Genomic DNA, 13690 nt, shown 5'->3' on the forward strand with positions numbered 1-13690 from the left:
AACAATCGGCATTTGTTTTTAATTGTTTAAATTTCATTTTAATGTTTTTTATTGCCATTTGATTTAATTTTGTACTCTACATAGTACTTAAGGTTTTAAAAATTGATTTGCCTTTGAATAATACTTACGGTTTCTAAGTTGCAACCTTGATTTTTTTTCTTGTTATTTATTTTTTTTTTTGTCAAGTTCTTACCTCTCTTTAGAAAAGTACTTCCAATCAATCCCTAACTTATGTTGATTTGACTTTGGGCGCCATCTGAAATTTTCATGCAATATATTTGAAGAATATATTTTTTTGACTTATGTTCCTGGTATTATATACCACGTGATTTACATTTTGTTTTTGATTATGGTGTTTTTTAGGCAATACAAACCATTGACGGTGAAATAGCTCAACAACTCTCTTTAAGAAGGAAGCATCGAGACGGTGTTAATACAACATTTTTTGACACCGGCATGTATGCACAAGGACCGCTTGGTGTTGTGCCTGAGGCTCTCCGCCCTAAACCAGGGCATCTGTCCGTTTCACAACAGCGAGTTTATGAGGTGTGCAGCATTTTCATTGCTTGTAATTTTGATATTTACAAAAAAAAGGACAAACAATTTAAAAGATACGGTACAAGAGTGTAACATTTTTTTGGATATCCTTCAGGATTTTGTTAGGCTTCCCTTGCAAAATCAAAATAGCCAAGCTGCACAATCTACTGGTTCTTCAGTTACAGCTAGTGTTACTGGTTTGAGTAATCAATTTGGTTTGTCATCGGGACAACTGAACTTGGGATACACATCTGGACTTGTTACTGGACTCGAAGGAGTATCTCGGTCGCTGGATGATGCTGTAGACCCTGCCTCTGTGCCCCAACTAAGGTTTTGTAGATTGGCTAATGTCTTGTATTGTTTCAATTATATGCACATTTAGTTGCTCTAATCATTCCCACCGTGCAATATCTCAGTACACCTCCAGGGCATATTGCTGCTGATGGTGTTGGTGTACGAGGTCCGGAAAATGATTTGGTCGTTCCTTCTTTCCCTTCAGCTGCTTCAGCCCCTGAGCTGCATTCAGTTGACGCCTCTGACAATATAAAGGTCGGTCAACTACTTTTATTTTTCAAGAATAAGTGGTACTGAAGTGACATTCTGTCTTATTTTTTATGTGTTCATATTTGTAGGAACCTGGATCCTCTTCCCAACCATTGCCCTCACCAATCACTACTGATCGGCTTGCAACTACTATGTCTGAACCCTCACTTACCACCAGAGATGCATTGGATAAATTCCAAGTTATTTCACAAAAGGTTGTCGCTGCTCTAAAGTCTCAACTGTTGTTGCTTAAATGTCCATTTCCAGTTAACCTAGTTCTATCTATGGAATATTGCTTGTCTATACCACATCGTATTTTCATTTGGAGTACAGGAGAGATAAGGGCTTGCTTTATTTTCTTTAGATGCATTTTACCTTTCCATTGATTGGGTCTCTTTTCTTTAAACGTAGACCTGTGTCATGAAGGGGATTGTTTAGGGGATGTAGACATATGGAGAAGGGTGATTTGAGTGGTTTATATCCCTTCAATTTTCTTTGCATTTTATTGTGTGTTATATCATCTATGTAGCCTGTAATAGTATAAAGAAAGGGGCCTGCATGCAACAGAAACTGAGCGGCTGGAGACCATTGATATGGGAATAAAGCAATCGGCCTTTAATTTTTGCAACATCGCTGTTATGCTTTTTTTGGATTTTAACTTAACTTATGAAGTTGCCCTAACGTTTTGTGTCAGTTGGAGGCTTTGGTTAGTAATGAGGCTCGGGAAGCTGAATTCCAGGTATTATTGTCTTGTTCCTTTTCACTTCTATCACCGTGGGCCTTTGAAATCTAGTTTTGTGTATTCAACAAGTGACTCTTCGGGTCTGGCATTCAGAAGTTAAATCTTTGTGGAACTCATTTCTGTTTAGGGTGTCATTGCCGAGGTTCCCGAGATCATACTAAGATGTATAAGTCGGGATGAAGCTGCTCTTGCTGTGGCTCAAAAGGTTGTTTAATTTTGTCTTGAACTAAGAGATGGTTGACATTTTCTTTTTCTAGCCTCATTTGTTTGTCTATTGATTGTTTCAATACTTTCTATGCTGTTTTATCTCCCTCATTCTGGATTTACATTTATGATACAGGTGTTTAAAGTTTTATATGACAATGCATCAAACACTTTCCATGTTGGTGCCCATCTTGCCATTCTGATTGCCATTCGTGATGTTTGCAAGCTAGTTGTAAAGGAGCTTACTAGCTGGGTATGGTCTAGTATAAAGTTCATTGTTCCAAATAGGGTTGCATTCTGGAAACCATATATTCCTTTTACTTTCATTACTTTTTCTTCATTTTCTTCCTTGCTCTTATCTTTGTTTACCTACTTAATTTCTTTATTTGGATATACATGCACACACATATATATATATCCACACTTAAGGCACAAAGATAGAGGGTAAGTTGGTGAGAGTTGTATAGAATGGGTGGGTACCTAAATTTAGTATTTGTTCCTGTTATCTATTGTTGTATTAATATTTTTACATGTGGATTGTTATACAAGGTATCTTATAATTATACTGAGTAATATCTATGTGAGTTTTTATTGAAAAATAATGAGGGATGACATATTTAAATAAATGGGCTTACTTTTTTAAACCAAGAAACAACACTTTTCATTGAATAAATGAAAAAAAATAAAAGAGAGCTAAAAGATGAGCAAAATAAAGAACGCAATATAGAAAAAATACATAAGAAGTATGCCTTGAAAAGAGAACACATAAAACTACGGAAAAAATGGAAAATCCTCCGTTCTCTCTCCTCCCCTCCCCTCCACCCTTCTCTTCCTCCTTGCCTACTTCGGCTAACATAATTCTCCAACACTTTCCATTGCTCCAACCTCGTCATAATGTGTCCCCCCAAGCCATCCTCCGTGACCATCGATCGTAATGTGTTCTCCATTGAAGCCGACGACCGTTACAGAGCTTCCTGTGTTCGCCTGACCGAAACAACAAAAAATCGAGCCTATTTTATTTCAATACATTGGCAAACCCTTTCATGGATCACCAAAACCATTTCAACCTGGCTGAGTGCCCTCCCCCACCACACACACACACACACACACACACACAACCATAAATTTTTCAAAGAGTTCCACTTTGACGATCAGGCAGTTTGGATAGAAAAATCCTCCCTACCTACTACCTCTGCCTTTTCAAAATACCTAGCAAAGTGCATATGATTGAAAAGCTTTATAGAGATTTTCTTTGGAAAGGGAAAGAGGAGGGTACCAACCTTCACCTTGTCTGATGGGATCTTGTCACTCTTCCTCCAAATTGATGGCGGACTTGAGATCACCAATATAAAATTGAGAAATGAGTCTCCTTGCAAACTGGATTTGGATGGAAAAACATGCTTTGTGGAGAAGAGCCATTGCTACCAAGTATGGCTCCTCCATCTGTGATAACAAAGCTGGATCCCACTCTTTGTCCACTTCCAAAGGCCCATGGAAAAACTTGTCTAGCCTTCAACCCTTGGTGGATTGATATGCAGCTGCTATTCTTGGCGATGGGCGCTCTTATCTCGTTTTGGCTCGACTCTTGGGTGGGCACCCAGCCTCTTCATATAGCCTTCCCTCATCTATTTGCTCTATCCCTTGCCAAGGAGGCCACAGTTTTTGACCTCTGGAACACTTTGGAGGGCTGTTGGATCTTCATCTTCGTAGGCATCTCAATGACTTGGAAATTGTTGAATGGGCTGATCTGTCTCTTCTGCTCACAATCCACTAGCCCCTACAATCTGATGACAAATGGTATTGGAAGCCCGATCCGTCTGGGGTAATCTCTAAATCTTGGATTACTCTTAGGCACCACAACAGTGGTAATGCTTTTGCTGGCCCTACTGAAGCTATTTGGTCCAACAACTACCCCAAAAAGATTAAAATTATTTATGTGGGAAATTGCTCACAAAGCGGTCCTTGCACACGATAAGCTTCAGCTCTGTCTTCCTTCAATGGTGATTTTCTTGGTTGGTGCCCCCTTTGTAAGGACAACGAGACTCAAAGCCACCTCTTCATTTTCTACCCTTTACCTACTCAGTTTTGGAACCACATTCTTCATGCTTTCAGCTTGTCTGTGGCCTTTCCATCGGACACCAATCACTTCCTTTCTCTTGTGCTCGAAGGTCATCCTTTCAAGGGCAGGAAGTGTATCCTTTGGAAACAGCTCATTGAGCTTCTTTGTGGTCGGTATGGCTTGAGTGTAATAGCCGCCTCTTCAACGACAGAGCTCAGCACTATGATTTCTTTATGGATCATGTTGTTCATATTGCTATCTCCTGGTATAAATTGTCAAAATTATTTCATTCTTATAGTTTTGATTCTCCTTTTTTCAAGGAAGAGTATGAAGATTCTCTTTTGACTAATTGGAGATGTCTTTGTAACTCCTTTGGTACGGGGCTTCTTCCTCTCTCTTTTTTGTAATTTCATTCATCAATGAAATTGTCTTATCAAAAAAAAAAAAAAAAAAAGAACAAATAAAAACTATGACAAAGAACACCCATAGAAAATTATGATAGCAACTGGGGCAATGCAAAGCAGCCGAGAGAGAACAAGACAACTTCTAAAATTATTTGAGAATGGCACCCCACTTCAAAATTCCAAAAAGATCCCTCCAACAGTCGAACATCAAGCGTCTGGGGGTCACTCATCTTTTGATATAAACTATGTGCTGTAATAGATTTTTGTATTATTTTATTAATTATTTTGTCTTATACTTCTACCCTCCCGGGGGTTTTCTCGTTCACATGTAGAACAATCTGCATACCTAATGTGTAGAACAACCTCTATATAAATGCAGAGGTGTGTATATATGTATATGTGTGTGTATATATATATATATATATATATATATATACACACATATACATATATATATATACACACATATACATATATAGATATACACACATATACATATATATACATATACACACATATACATATATATACATATACACACATATACATATATATATATATATATATATATATATACACATATATATATACATGTATATAAATATGTATGTATATTTATATACCAAATTCTTCATGCATTAACATTTTCCCTGTGGTATTAGGTGTAATTCACTATATCTGTTTTATTCTGTTTCTAACTCTTAGTTTCTAAAGCCAGCCTTTGCTACGTCATTTCATCTACAACTTTATTGTTTACAGGTGATTTACTCCGAGGAAGAACGGAAGTACAACAAGGAGATTACTCTTGGCCTTATTCGCAGTGAATTACTAAATCTTGCAGAGTATAATGTTCATATGGCAAAACTAATTGATGGAGGCAGGAATAGTAAGTGAACGTATCAATTTCATTAATGTTTTCTTTTTCTTGGTGTCAGTATGAACTGACCATTTAAGCAATTTGTCAGAGGCCGCAACAGAGTTTGCTATATCCCTCCTCCAAACCTTGGTTGTGGATGAATCGAGTGTAATTTCAGAACTTCACAATCTTGTTGATGCATTAGCAAAGGTTTGTATTCTATCAGATTTACTGGAGGACACTCCCTCGGTACTTTTGTAAAGCTTCTTTCTCGTTTAATTTGTAGGTTGCTGCAAAACCTGGATCTTCCGAGCCTTTGCAACATCTGGTTGAGATAATCAAGAATCCTGCTGCTAGTATGGCTGCTATATCTGGGGTTAATGTTGGGAAAGAGGATAAGGCTAGACTTGCCAGAGACAAGAAGGTTTCTTAAGAAGAATGCTATAATTACTATAACAAGGAGGAATGTGTGTGTGTGTGTGTGTGTGTTTTCAGTTCCTCAGTTTTTTGCCATTTTTCTATAACAGGCTCCTGTACACTCCATAGCAAACAGAGAAGATTCTAGTATTCTTGAATCTGAAGATCCAGCTGGTTTTCGTGATCAGGTAACTTGATTATCCTTTATGATATCCCACTTCACGATTGCATTTTTATATCATCTTTTAATGCTCTCAGAGCTTTTATATGAGACAAGAACTGTTTGAAACTGTAGACATTAGTTTAAGAGTAAAATATCCATGTTACTCCATAAGGATCTAAACGTCATTAAGTAGTTTTAAAAAAGGTGTAAATATCAAACTTATATTATTAAATATATAAATGCAGAAATATTAAGGTTTCAAATTTCCTAGTTTATTACATGATACTGAACCATTTAGAAAAATGTTGAGTGAGTTCTGGATGTTTGTTGAATCTTTCGATATAAAGCATCCTATTAATAGAAATAAACCATTAATCTTTTAACCTCTTGACCTATTATTAGAAAAAGACCCTTGCGTTATTGCATACATCATCATTTTCTTTTTTACATTGTCTTTCCTACGAGAGTACATAAACTTAACAAATGTCTAAGGCCAACATCACTGGAATGTAAACAGTCATATATGCCTAAAAAAATTATAATTAATGTTCCCTTGCGCCATAACCATGTCTTAGCTTATGTATAATTGTAACCATGTCTTATCTTGTCTCTGTTTTGGATCCACGTCTGGGCTTTGGGTCTAGGAATCTTACCCTCCCAAGTAAATGCAGGAAAGCTCTGTCTTTTTGTTTATAAATGTAAATACTGCTAATCCATTGGTTAATTATTGTTGGAAAAATGAAACAACTGAGGATATTCTAAGTTCTACACCGTATATTTTTTTTAAGAGGCATCCTTTTAGACGAGAAAGACAGGTGTACCACCTATTGATTTCAAACTTCAATGTACTTGTAGGTATCAATACTATTTGCTGAATGGTACCGAATATGTGAGCTACCGGGTGCCAATGATGCCGCATTTAACCATTTCATATTACAATTACATCAGAATGGACTTCTGAAAGGGGATGATATGACTGATCGTTTTTTCCGCCTACTCACGGTATGGTTTAATTTATTTTTCTATTTGTTCTTGTTTTTGAAATTTGGAAGAAATGTGTGTTAAGTGTTGAATCATATTCTTCTTTTGCCAACTCACTGCATGCTTGGAACTGTAGGAAATTTCTGTGGCACATTGCTTATCATCTGAAGTAATTAACTCGGGTGCATTACAATCACCACAACAAATACAGAATCTTTCTTTCCTTGCAATTGACATTTATGCCAAGCTTGTATTTTCGATCTTGAAGGTGAGCACACATCCATCAAGCCTTTATAAAATATTGCCCTGTCTGCTTTGTTGGCCCTTTTGCGATTAATATACATGTGTATGTGTATATGTATTGTCATCCTCTTGAATAGAGGTTTGTTATATGCACTTCTCCCATGAGCTAATTTGCTTCTGACATGTTCCATTATTTCATTTTCAGGGATCTGGTAAAACTGCTCTTTTATCTAGGGTAATGAGCTATAAAATTAATTTGCCGTATTTTTATTTTGCTTGTTTGTTCATGACTTAGTAATTCTATTCTGTATTGCTTCAGATTCTGGCAGTGACTGTAAGATTTATTCAGAAAGATGCCGAGGAGAAGAAAGGATCGTTTAATCCAAGACCATATTTTAGATTGTTTATTAACTGGCTTCCTGACCTTGGGTCTCTAGAACCTATTGTTGACGGTGCCAACTTTCAGGTATGAAATCATTTTTCCCTGAACATTGCTTCTTTCTTTCCTTCATGAATAATCTAAATTGTGAGGTTACCACGTTGTTGCAGATATTGACAGCTTTTGCTAATGCATTTCATGCCTTGCATCCTCTTAAGATTCCAGCGTTCAGGTTAGTGTCTGTTCTTTGCCTTTCCTCACTTGATTTTTGGCCGAGGAAATAATCAATGGATAGGGAATCAGATTTTGTAATTAGATCGTTAGTGGTACCAATTCTTATGAGTGAAAGCTAACATTTTCTTTATAAACTTTTTATATTATTTTCTCATTTCCGAACCAAAAGTTGCAAAAAAAAAAAAAAAACATAATTCAATAGGCTGTGGCAGCCTTAACAAAATAAATTTGCAAAAATGTATATTATTTTCTCATTCCAGCATTTGTGATTGCACAGACACGTTTTGTTCTTTTCTTTAATTTCCTATGATTGCAATTACTTAATGCTGGGTTGTGATACTTTCACCAGCTATGCTTGGCTTGAGTTGGTTAGTCATAGAAGTTTTATGCCAAAGATGCTTACTGGGAATAGTCAGAAGGGTTGGCCTTACATCCAGCGTTTGCTGGTAGACATGTTTCAATTCATGGAGCCATTTTTGCGGAATGCTGAACTTGGACCACCGGTTTGCCCTACTTATTTTTTTCAGTCTTCCGTCTCATTACTGGCAGAGCATTTCTTTTGTACGGAGGCACTTATTTTCTCTCATCTAATTTTGCAGGTTCATTTTCTTTATAAAGGCACTCTTAGGGTGTTGCTAGTCTTACTTCATGATTTCCCCGAGTTTCTATGTGACTATCATTTTACTTTCTGCGATGTGATTCCTCCTAGCTGCATTCAGATGCGGAATATCATCCTTAGTGCGTTTCCGCGAAATATGAGACTTCCAGATCCATCCACTCCCAATTTGAAGGTCTAGTCTTCATATTCTCGCGAGCATTTTGATTATGGAAACTAAATTGACTTGCAAGGTACTAAAAAGTTCTCATCACATGCAGATTGACTTGCTTGCGGAAATCAATCAATCCCCGCGTATTCTATCTGAGGTGGATGGAGCTCTTAAATCAAAGCAGATGAAGGCTGATGTAGATGAGTACCTCAAGGTATTTTCTTTTGGCTTTTACTATTTATACATGGGAGAAAAATTGATTGGTTTCACATGTGTGTTCAAATAAAACAGCAATACAGTACTCGATTCTTGTGGTTGAGTGATCGAGAAGTCCAAGATTCTTTATTAAATGAATGAATTATTCAGCCTAGCTACAGCTATTTAAAGGTGTGGAAGGGAATAACTAATTCCTTGACAACCTGCAGCTAAAGGATATGAAGCCTAACTAAACAGCCAGCTCTAAAAAAAATGCCTCTTACAAAAAGAATTAAAGAAAACAGCATAACTCATAACAAACCCCAACAATCGGCAAAAAGGCTTCATAAGTTGCATCAATTCTTTTTTCGTTTGTGAACAAGAAACAAACTTTTTCGTTTTTGTTACTAGTTGAAGAAAGATCGTGAAGGGAAAGAACTGCCAATAGGCCTTTCTTCTACTATTATTTTTAAATAAAATTTTGATTCTTTATTTTGGACATCTTTTTCCGTTGGCTGTCCATCCATTATCTCCATTGTTCTTGTATACTATGTTTTCCTTATCTATACCTGCATTACTCATGTTTCCCTTTTTTCCTCCCCCTGCAGACTAGGCAACAGGGATCCTCGTTTCTGGCTGATCTGAAGCAGAAATTGCTACTTCCTCCCAGTGAAGCTGCTTCTGCTGGGACCCGTTACAATGTGCCTTTGATCAACTCCCTTGTACTTTACGTTGGGATGCAGGTACTTGGTTTTCTACCTTTCATACCGTTCTAACTTGGTATTATCTTTGCCTGATGCTGGTAGAGTGTTTAGCACTAGCTCTGTAGTTTGGAACATGAGCATGAAGTGATTGGAAATGGTGTCGAAATTGTTTCTTTTACTTCTCTCAATCGGTGTGTTTCAATTGTACATTCTGCACATCGTTAGCATGTAACGAATTTTAGGATTTCCCTTCATATTTATGGTTTTGATTCATTATTCTGTTTTGTACTTCAAAGATGCTAATGGGTTTGTTTATGGGTTGAAAGCTTGAATTAGCACGCTTACTTTTAACAAATGTTGTTCAGGCCATCCAACAACTTCAGGCAAGAAGTCCTCATGCGCAGTCAACTGCTAATACTGTTACATTAGCAGTATTCCTGGTGGGAGCTGCTCTTGATATTTTCCAGACTCTGATTGTGGAGTTGGATACTGAAGGGCGTTACCTCTTCCTCAATGCCGTTGCAAACCAACTTCGTTATCCAAATACGCACACTCATTACTTTTCTTTTGTTCTCCTATACCTATTTGCGGAGTCAACTCAGGTAATAAGTTACATTCGCAGATCTCATACATTTTTGCCTGGTGAAACTGCCATTGATTAATATTAAGTGACATTAGTTAAAAGTAAAGTGCGGTTGTAACATGTGCAGGAAATTATTCAGGAGCAGATAACAAGAGTGTTGTTGGAACGCCTCATTGTTAATCGGCCTCATCCATGGGGTCTGCTGATTACATTCATTGAGCTTATTAAGGTAAAATTCCAACCATTTCCATTGTTCATATTTCAAATGAACTGTTCTGCCAGTAGGTGTTAAACTTTTAACGATTGCCACAATTCTCTGCGTTTTTATTTGATAAAAAAACTATATACTAAGCGACCGTGTATGTAATATTTTCAGAATCCAAGATATAACTTTTGGAATCGGTCCTTCATAAGATGTGCACCAGATATCGAAAGGCTATTCGAGTCGGTCTCTAGATCCTGCGGTGGCCCAAAATCTGCAGATGAGAACATGGTTCAAAACTGGGTACCTGACACGGCCCACTAATTTATCACTGTACAGACTATTTATTCCCATTTAACGATTGTGTAGTCAATGTTAATGTAAATAATATTTTTTGCTCAATTGAAAGTTGAAATATGATTTCGAATTTCTTTGCCTGGCACGAAGCCTTCTTTTGCGATTTACATGCATTAATCTCCGCCCCATCTCTGTTTACAACCTTTTGTTGTGTTTTCCCTATTTCTAAACTCAAAACTGTAACAGTAATTTTGCAATCTGTGGTTGATCAACCTTGCAGGATAATTAATCATACGGCCAATTTTAGCGAAAACGTTTTATCCAACACAGTAACGAAGTTATGGCCTCCCAGCCAGTTCTATTAATTTTTTTCATCCTTCCCCAAAATTTACGCTGGCAATACTAATGTGAAATACTTGCAATCTCTTTAAATGGAAATTCAATCATCTTTCAATTAAGGAAGGATAACTACATTATGAGAAAATCATAAAAAAAATTGTTCAACTTCAAGTAAATATGTGTAAATTTGCCTTGGAACTTAAAGATGTGACATGATGCATAGGCAAACGGAAAATAGTGAAGCCTCATTTAAAGATCACTAGAACCGAATAGTTGGAATAGGTGAGCTAAAATTGAACAAGTTTCAAAGTATCCCTATTGGTTTATTTTGACACATTATTTGCTTTGAAGAGTAGTGCCCTCATATACCGGTAGTGCAAGTAATTTTGCAGTTACTGTTTTCAAGGGACTCTACATAAAGAATGGAAACCAAAACTATAAGAACCCATTGCAAACTTGGATATCTCCCAAGCTGAAACATTGAAAATTCATCGTCATCCATAACAAATCTGATTCTACATCTGAATTAACCAGAAAGTCTCTCTGGTGCTCATTGTTGCAAACTCATAATAGGCTTAGTACTCAAGAGCTATAAGTAAATCACAATTCACTAGTAGCAAAAGAACTAATTTATACCAGAACTGAAAAACTCTTTCATTCTAACTAGTAACAAAATCCAAATTAGTTTTACTGTAATGACAGACAGAGAGTTCAGATCAAAATTAAACTTTTGTCGCATTGAATTTAAATATTCATCACTTTATCAGGGGAAAACCCACTAGGCTTCTCTTCGCACGAAGTACAGCTTACCCATAACATGGAGAATGGCAACAAAAGCTATGAAACCAATACTCATGACGAGAACAACGTTGGGGGATATCTTGAGGCCAGGAGCATCATCCGTGTAAAACTGCAGCATTGTTCCAGCTGCCCCTCCAGATGTACCAGAGCTTGTTGTCCTTCTCCTGCGCATGCTGGCAGTAGCTGCTGCACTTCCTCTCTGGGGAGCTGCTCCACCTAGTGCCATTCTGTATTGACAAAGAGTATAAAGAGTTGGAACTTCCAAGCTGACTATTGAAAAATTTACAGCGATGAAGACATCCCTTATTGAACATTTCTGAATCAAATAAGAACACTGTAGGCAGGAAGGAATTGTAACCTTTCCGTTCCTTTCCTTTCCTTTCCTATCTTTTCTTAAATCCATAAATTATCAATATCTCATTATCTAACAAAACAATCTCTCACATAATCGTTCTTGAAGGGAGGAAAAAAGTGGGATAAAAATAATCTGGCCAGGACTCCAAATTTTCACTGACATGAATATGGACTTTTCTAACATACCAAACAATAAATCTTTAAACCCTAAAGCGAGGCAGTACTATGCAATGAAACAAATTAGTAGGCCATACTGCATGAGTTGAGATTAAATATTGACTAATTTGGAACTATTTCAGATCAATAATTGCAAAACAAAATTCGAGATCATGCCTACAATGTACCAGATAATGCATGAAATCAGAAGCTTATTAAATCCTAGACCTGCAAGGCCTCAAACCAAAATGTGCAAATTGAAGAAAAGAAGAGCCCTCCACGGAAAGTTGCAGAAGCCAATATACAATATTCGTTCATATGGGAAAAAACAATTTCAAGCCCTAATTTTTCATAATAGCCACCATAAATTAACACCAAACTGAACAAAAATAAGGAACATCTTTTTTGCAACAGAAACCCCAGATGGAAAGTAATATAGAACTTTGTTCTAATCTTTGCAGAAAATTCAAAGCTTATCGGAGAGTTTGTAAAAAAGCGAACATCTCAAGAGGCGCAAACAATCTAATTTATTCGAACATCAATTCGCACAAAAATATATATATATGAATCAGGATCTGACGATCATTTAAAGTCCGAGGGCGCAACAGACAGGTAGAAAATCGCAGTTGGTACACAACAAATGGAATGGCAAACCCTAATTACCTAATTGTATGAAGAATGAATAGATCTAAGAATAGATCTGATTCATAATTCATTCATTCATAAAAGTGGTTGAGGCAGATCTTAAAATTAGAGAGAAACTTGCCTGAGTCAAATTGAAGAGTTGTTTGGGATCGGCAGCCTCCAAAGTATCGCGAGTCGGGAGAATGCTAATTCTAACTTCTTTTTTCCCCCCCTTCAATTTTTATAGATTTTTAGGCCTACTTGTCTTTGACGTATTCCCAGCCAATATCTGCCTACCACGTGTCCTGTCCATAGGTTTCTCCTTCTACGATATTTCGTTTTCGGTTTTCTCGTATTAAGAACCAACCAGCCTTCCTTCTTTCATGTAAACCAAATCCAACCAATTGATTTAGCTGGTTCCGTTCGGTTCAATTCAATTCGTTTTTTTTTTTTTTTGGTGAAATGGTTTGGTATTAGATCTACTCGTCCTTTTATTATCACCCCACTCATTAAACTCATCCACATATACAAAGAAAAAAGGACAATATATTTTTTATCCTAAAATTTCAACAACTAAGTGTCTATTTAGTTAACGAATTTTTAATTGGAGAGTTGAATGTTGAGGTGTACTTATATTTATCTGAATTAGAAATTTATTAGGTTTAAATTTGAGATATTTAAAAAGATTTAAAAAAAATCTTTCGTCTAACCAGAAAGTTACAATTAGCAATTAAGTCTAAGATCATTTAGATCCATTATTCAAAATTTTGACACTAAAATTATCGATTATAAAGCTAAATAGACGCCTACTTGAAATCTAAGGGATTATATTTTGCCCAAGAAAAAAAGAGATAAAAATAAGCATATCTCCTTGTACTGTCAACCTCTTGAAAGTCCAAATTTTGA

At 36.5% G+C, this 13690-nt stretch overlaps 2 protein-coding genes across 3 annotated transcripts in view; one reads left to right on the forward strand and one right to left on the reverse strand.

Moving 5' to 3' along the window:
- LOC120086028 (transcription regulator) overlaps positions 1-10642 on the forward strand; it is a 30828-nt gene extending 20186 nt beyond the window's left edge. Inside the window, exons 29-51 of the mRNA XM_039042432.2 lie at positions 364-546; positions 653-867; positions 954-1086; positions 1170-1295; positions 1775-1819; positions 1950-2027; positions 2163-2279; positions 5249-5375; positions 5455-5555; positions 5632-5769; positions 5873-5950; positions 6781-6927; positions 7043-7174; positions 7355-7384; positions 7469-7615; positions 7699-7760; positions 8112-8265; positions 8362-8553; positions 8639-8743; positions 9333-9467; positions 9794-10030; positions 10139-10240; positions 10388-10642. Of these exons, the coding sequence (XP_038898360.1) occupies positions 364-546; positions 653-867; positions 954-1086; positions 1170-1295; positions 1775-1819; positions 1950-2027; positions 2163-2279; positions 5249-5375; positions 5455-5555; positions 5632-5769; positions 5873-5950; positions 6781-6927; positions 7043-7174; positions 7355-7384; positions 7469-7615; positions 7699-7760; positions 8112-8265; positions 8362-8553; positions 8639-8743; positions 9333-9467; positions 9794-10030; positions 10139-10240; positions 10388-10537 (2934 nt within the window). The 3' untranslated portion in view covers positions 10538-10642. The remainder of the gene's footprint in view (positions 1-363; positions 547-652; positions 868-953; positions 1087-1169; positions 1296-1774; positions 1820-1949; positions 2028-2162; positions 2280-5248; positions 5376-5454; positions 5556-5631; positions 5770-5872; positions 5951-6780; positions 6928-7042; positions 7175-7354; positions 7385-7468; positions 7616-7698; positions 7761-8111; positions 8266-8361; positions 8554-8638; positions 8744-9332; positions 9468-9793; positions 10031-10138; positions 10241-10387) is intronic.
- Positions 10643-11478: 836 nt separating this feature from the next.
- On the reverse strand, positions 11479-13066 carry LOC120067687 (protein transport protein Sec61 subunit beta-like). 2 transcript variants are annotated; one of them, XM_039019338.2, is made up of 2 exons: positions 12927-13066; positions 11479-11877 (listed from the first exon to the last, which is right to left on the reverse strand). In XM_039019338.2, exon 2 carries the CDS (start codon positions 11874-11876, stop codon positions 11628-11630), a length of 249 nt encoding a protein of 82 aa, XP_038875266.1. In that variant the 5' UTR covers position 11877; positions 12927-13066; the 3' UTR covers positions 11479-11627. The 2 variants fall into 2 exon arrangements, with proteins under 2 accessions (XP_038875266.1, XP_038875187.1); XM_039019259.2 differs by having other exon boundaries at positions 12824-12927.
- Between the last annotated feature and the right edge of the window lie 624 nt (positions 13067-13690).

Source organism: Benincasa hispida, chromosome 1 (genome assembly GCF_027475165.1).
Source record: "Benincasa hispida cultivar pf3 chromosome 1, pf3_genome.v1.1, whole genome shotgun sequence".
NCBI lineage: Eukaryota > Viridiplantae > Streptophyta > Magnoliopsida > Cucurbitales > Cucurbitaceae > Benincasa > Benincasa hispida.

What these genes read in the sequence shown, in the direction of transcription:
- LOC120067687 (XM_039019259.2), bottom strand. Translation starts at nt 12,876, where the DNA reads ATGAATTATGAATCAGATCTATTCTTAGATCTATTCATTCTTCATACA. An exon ending in TTCATTCTTCATACAATTAG is followed by an intron (nt 11,878 to 12,823) that starts GTAATTAGGGTT and finishes TTGTCAATACAG; the next exon opens with AATGGCACTAGGTGGAGCAG.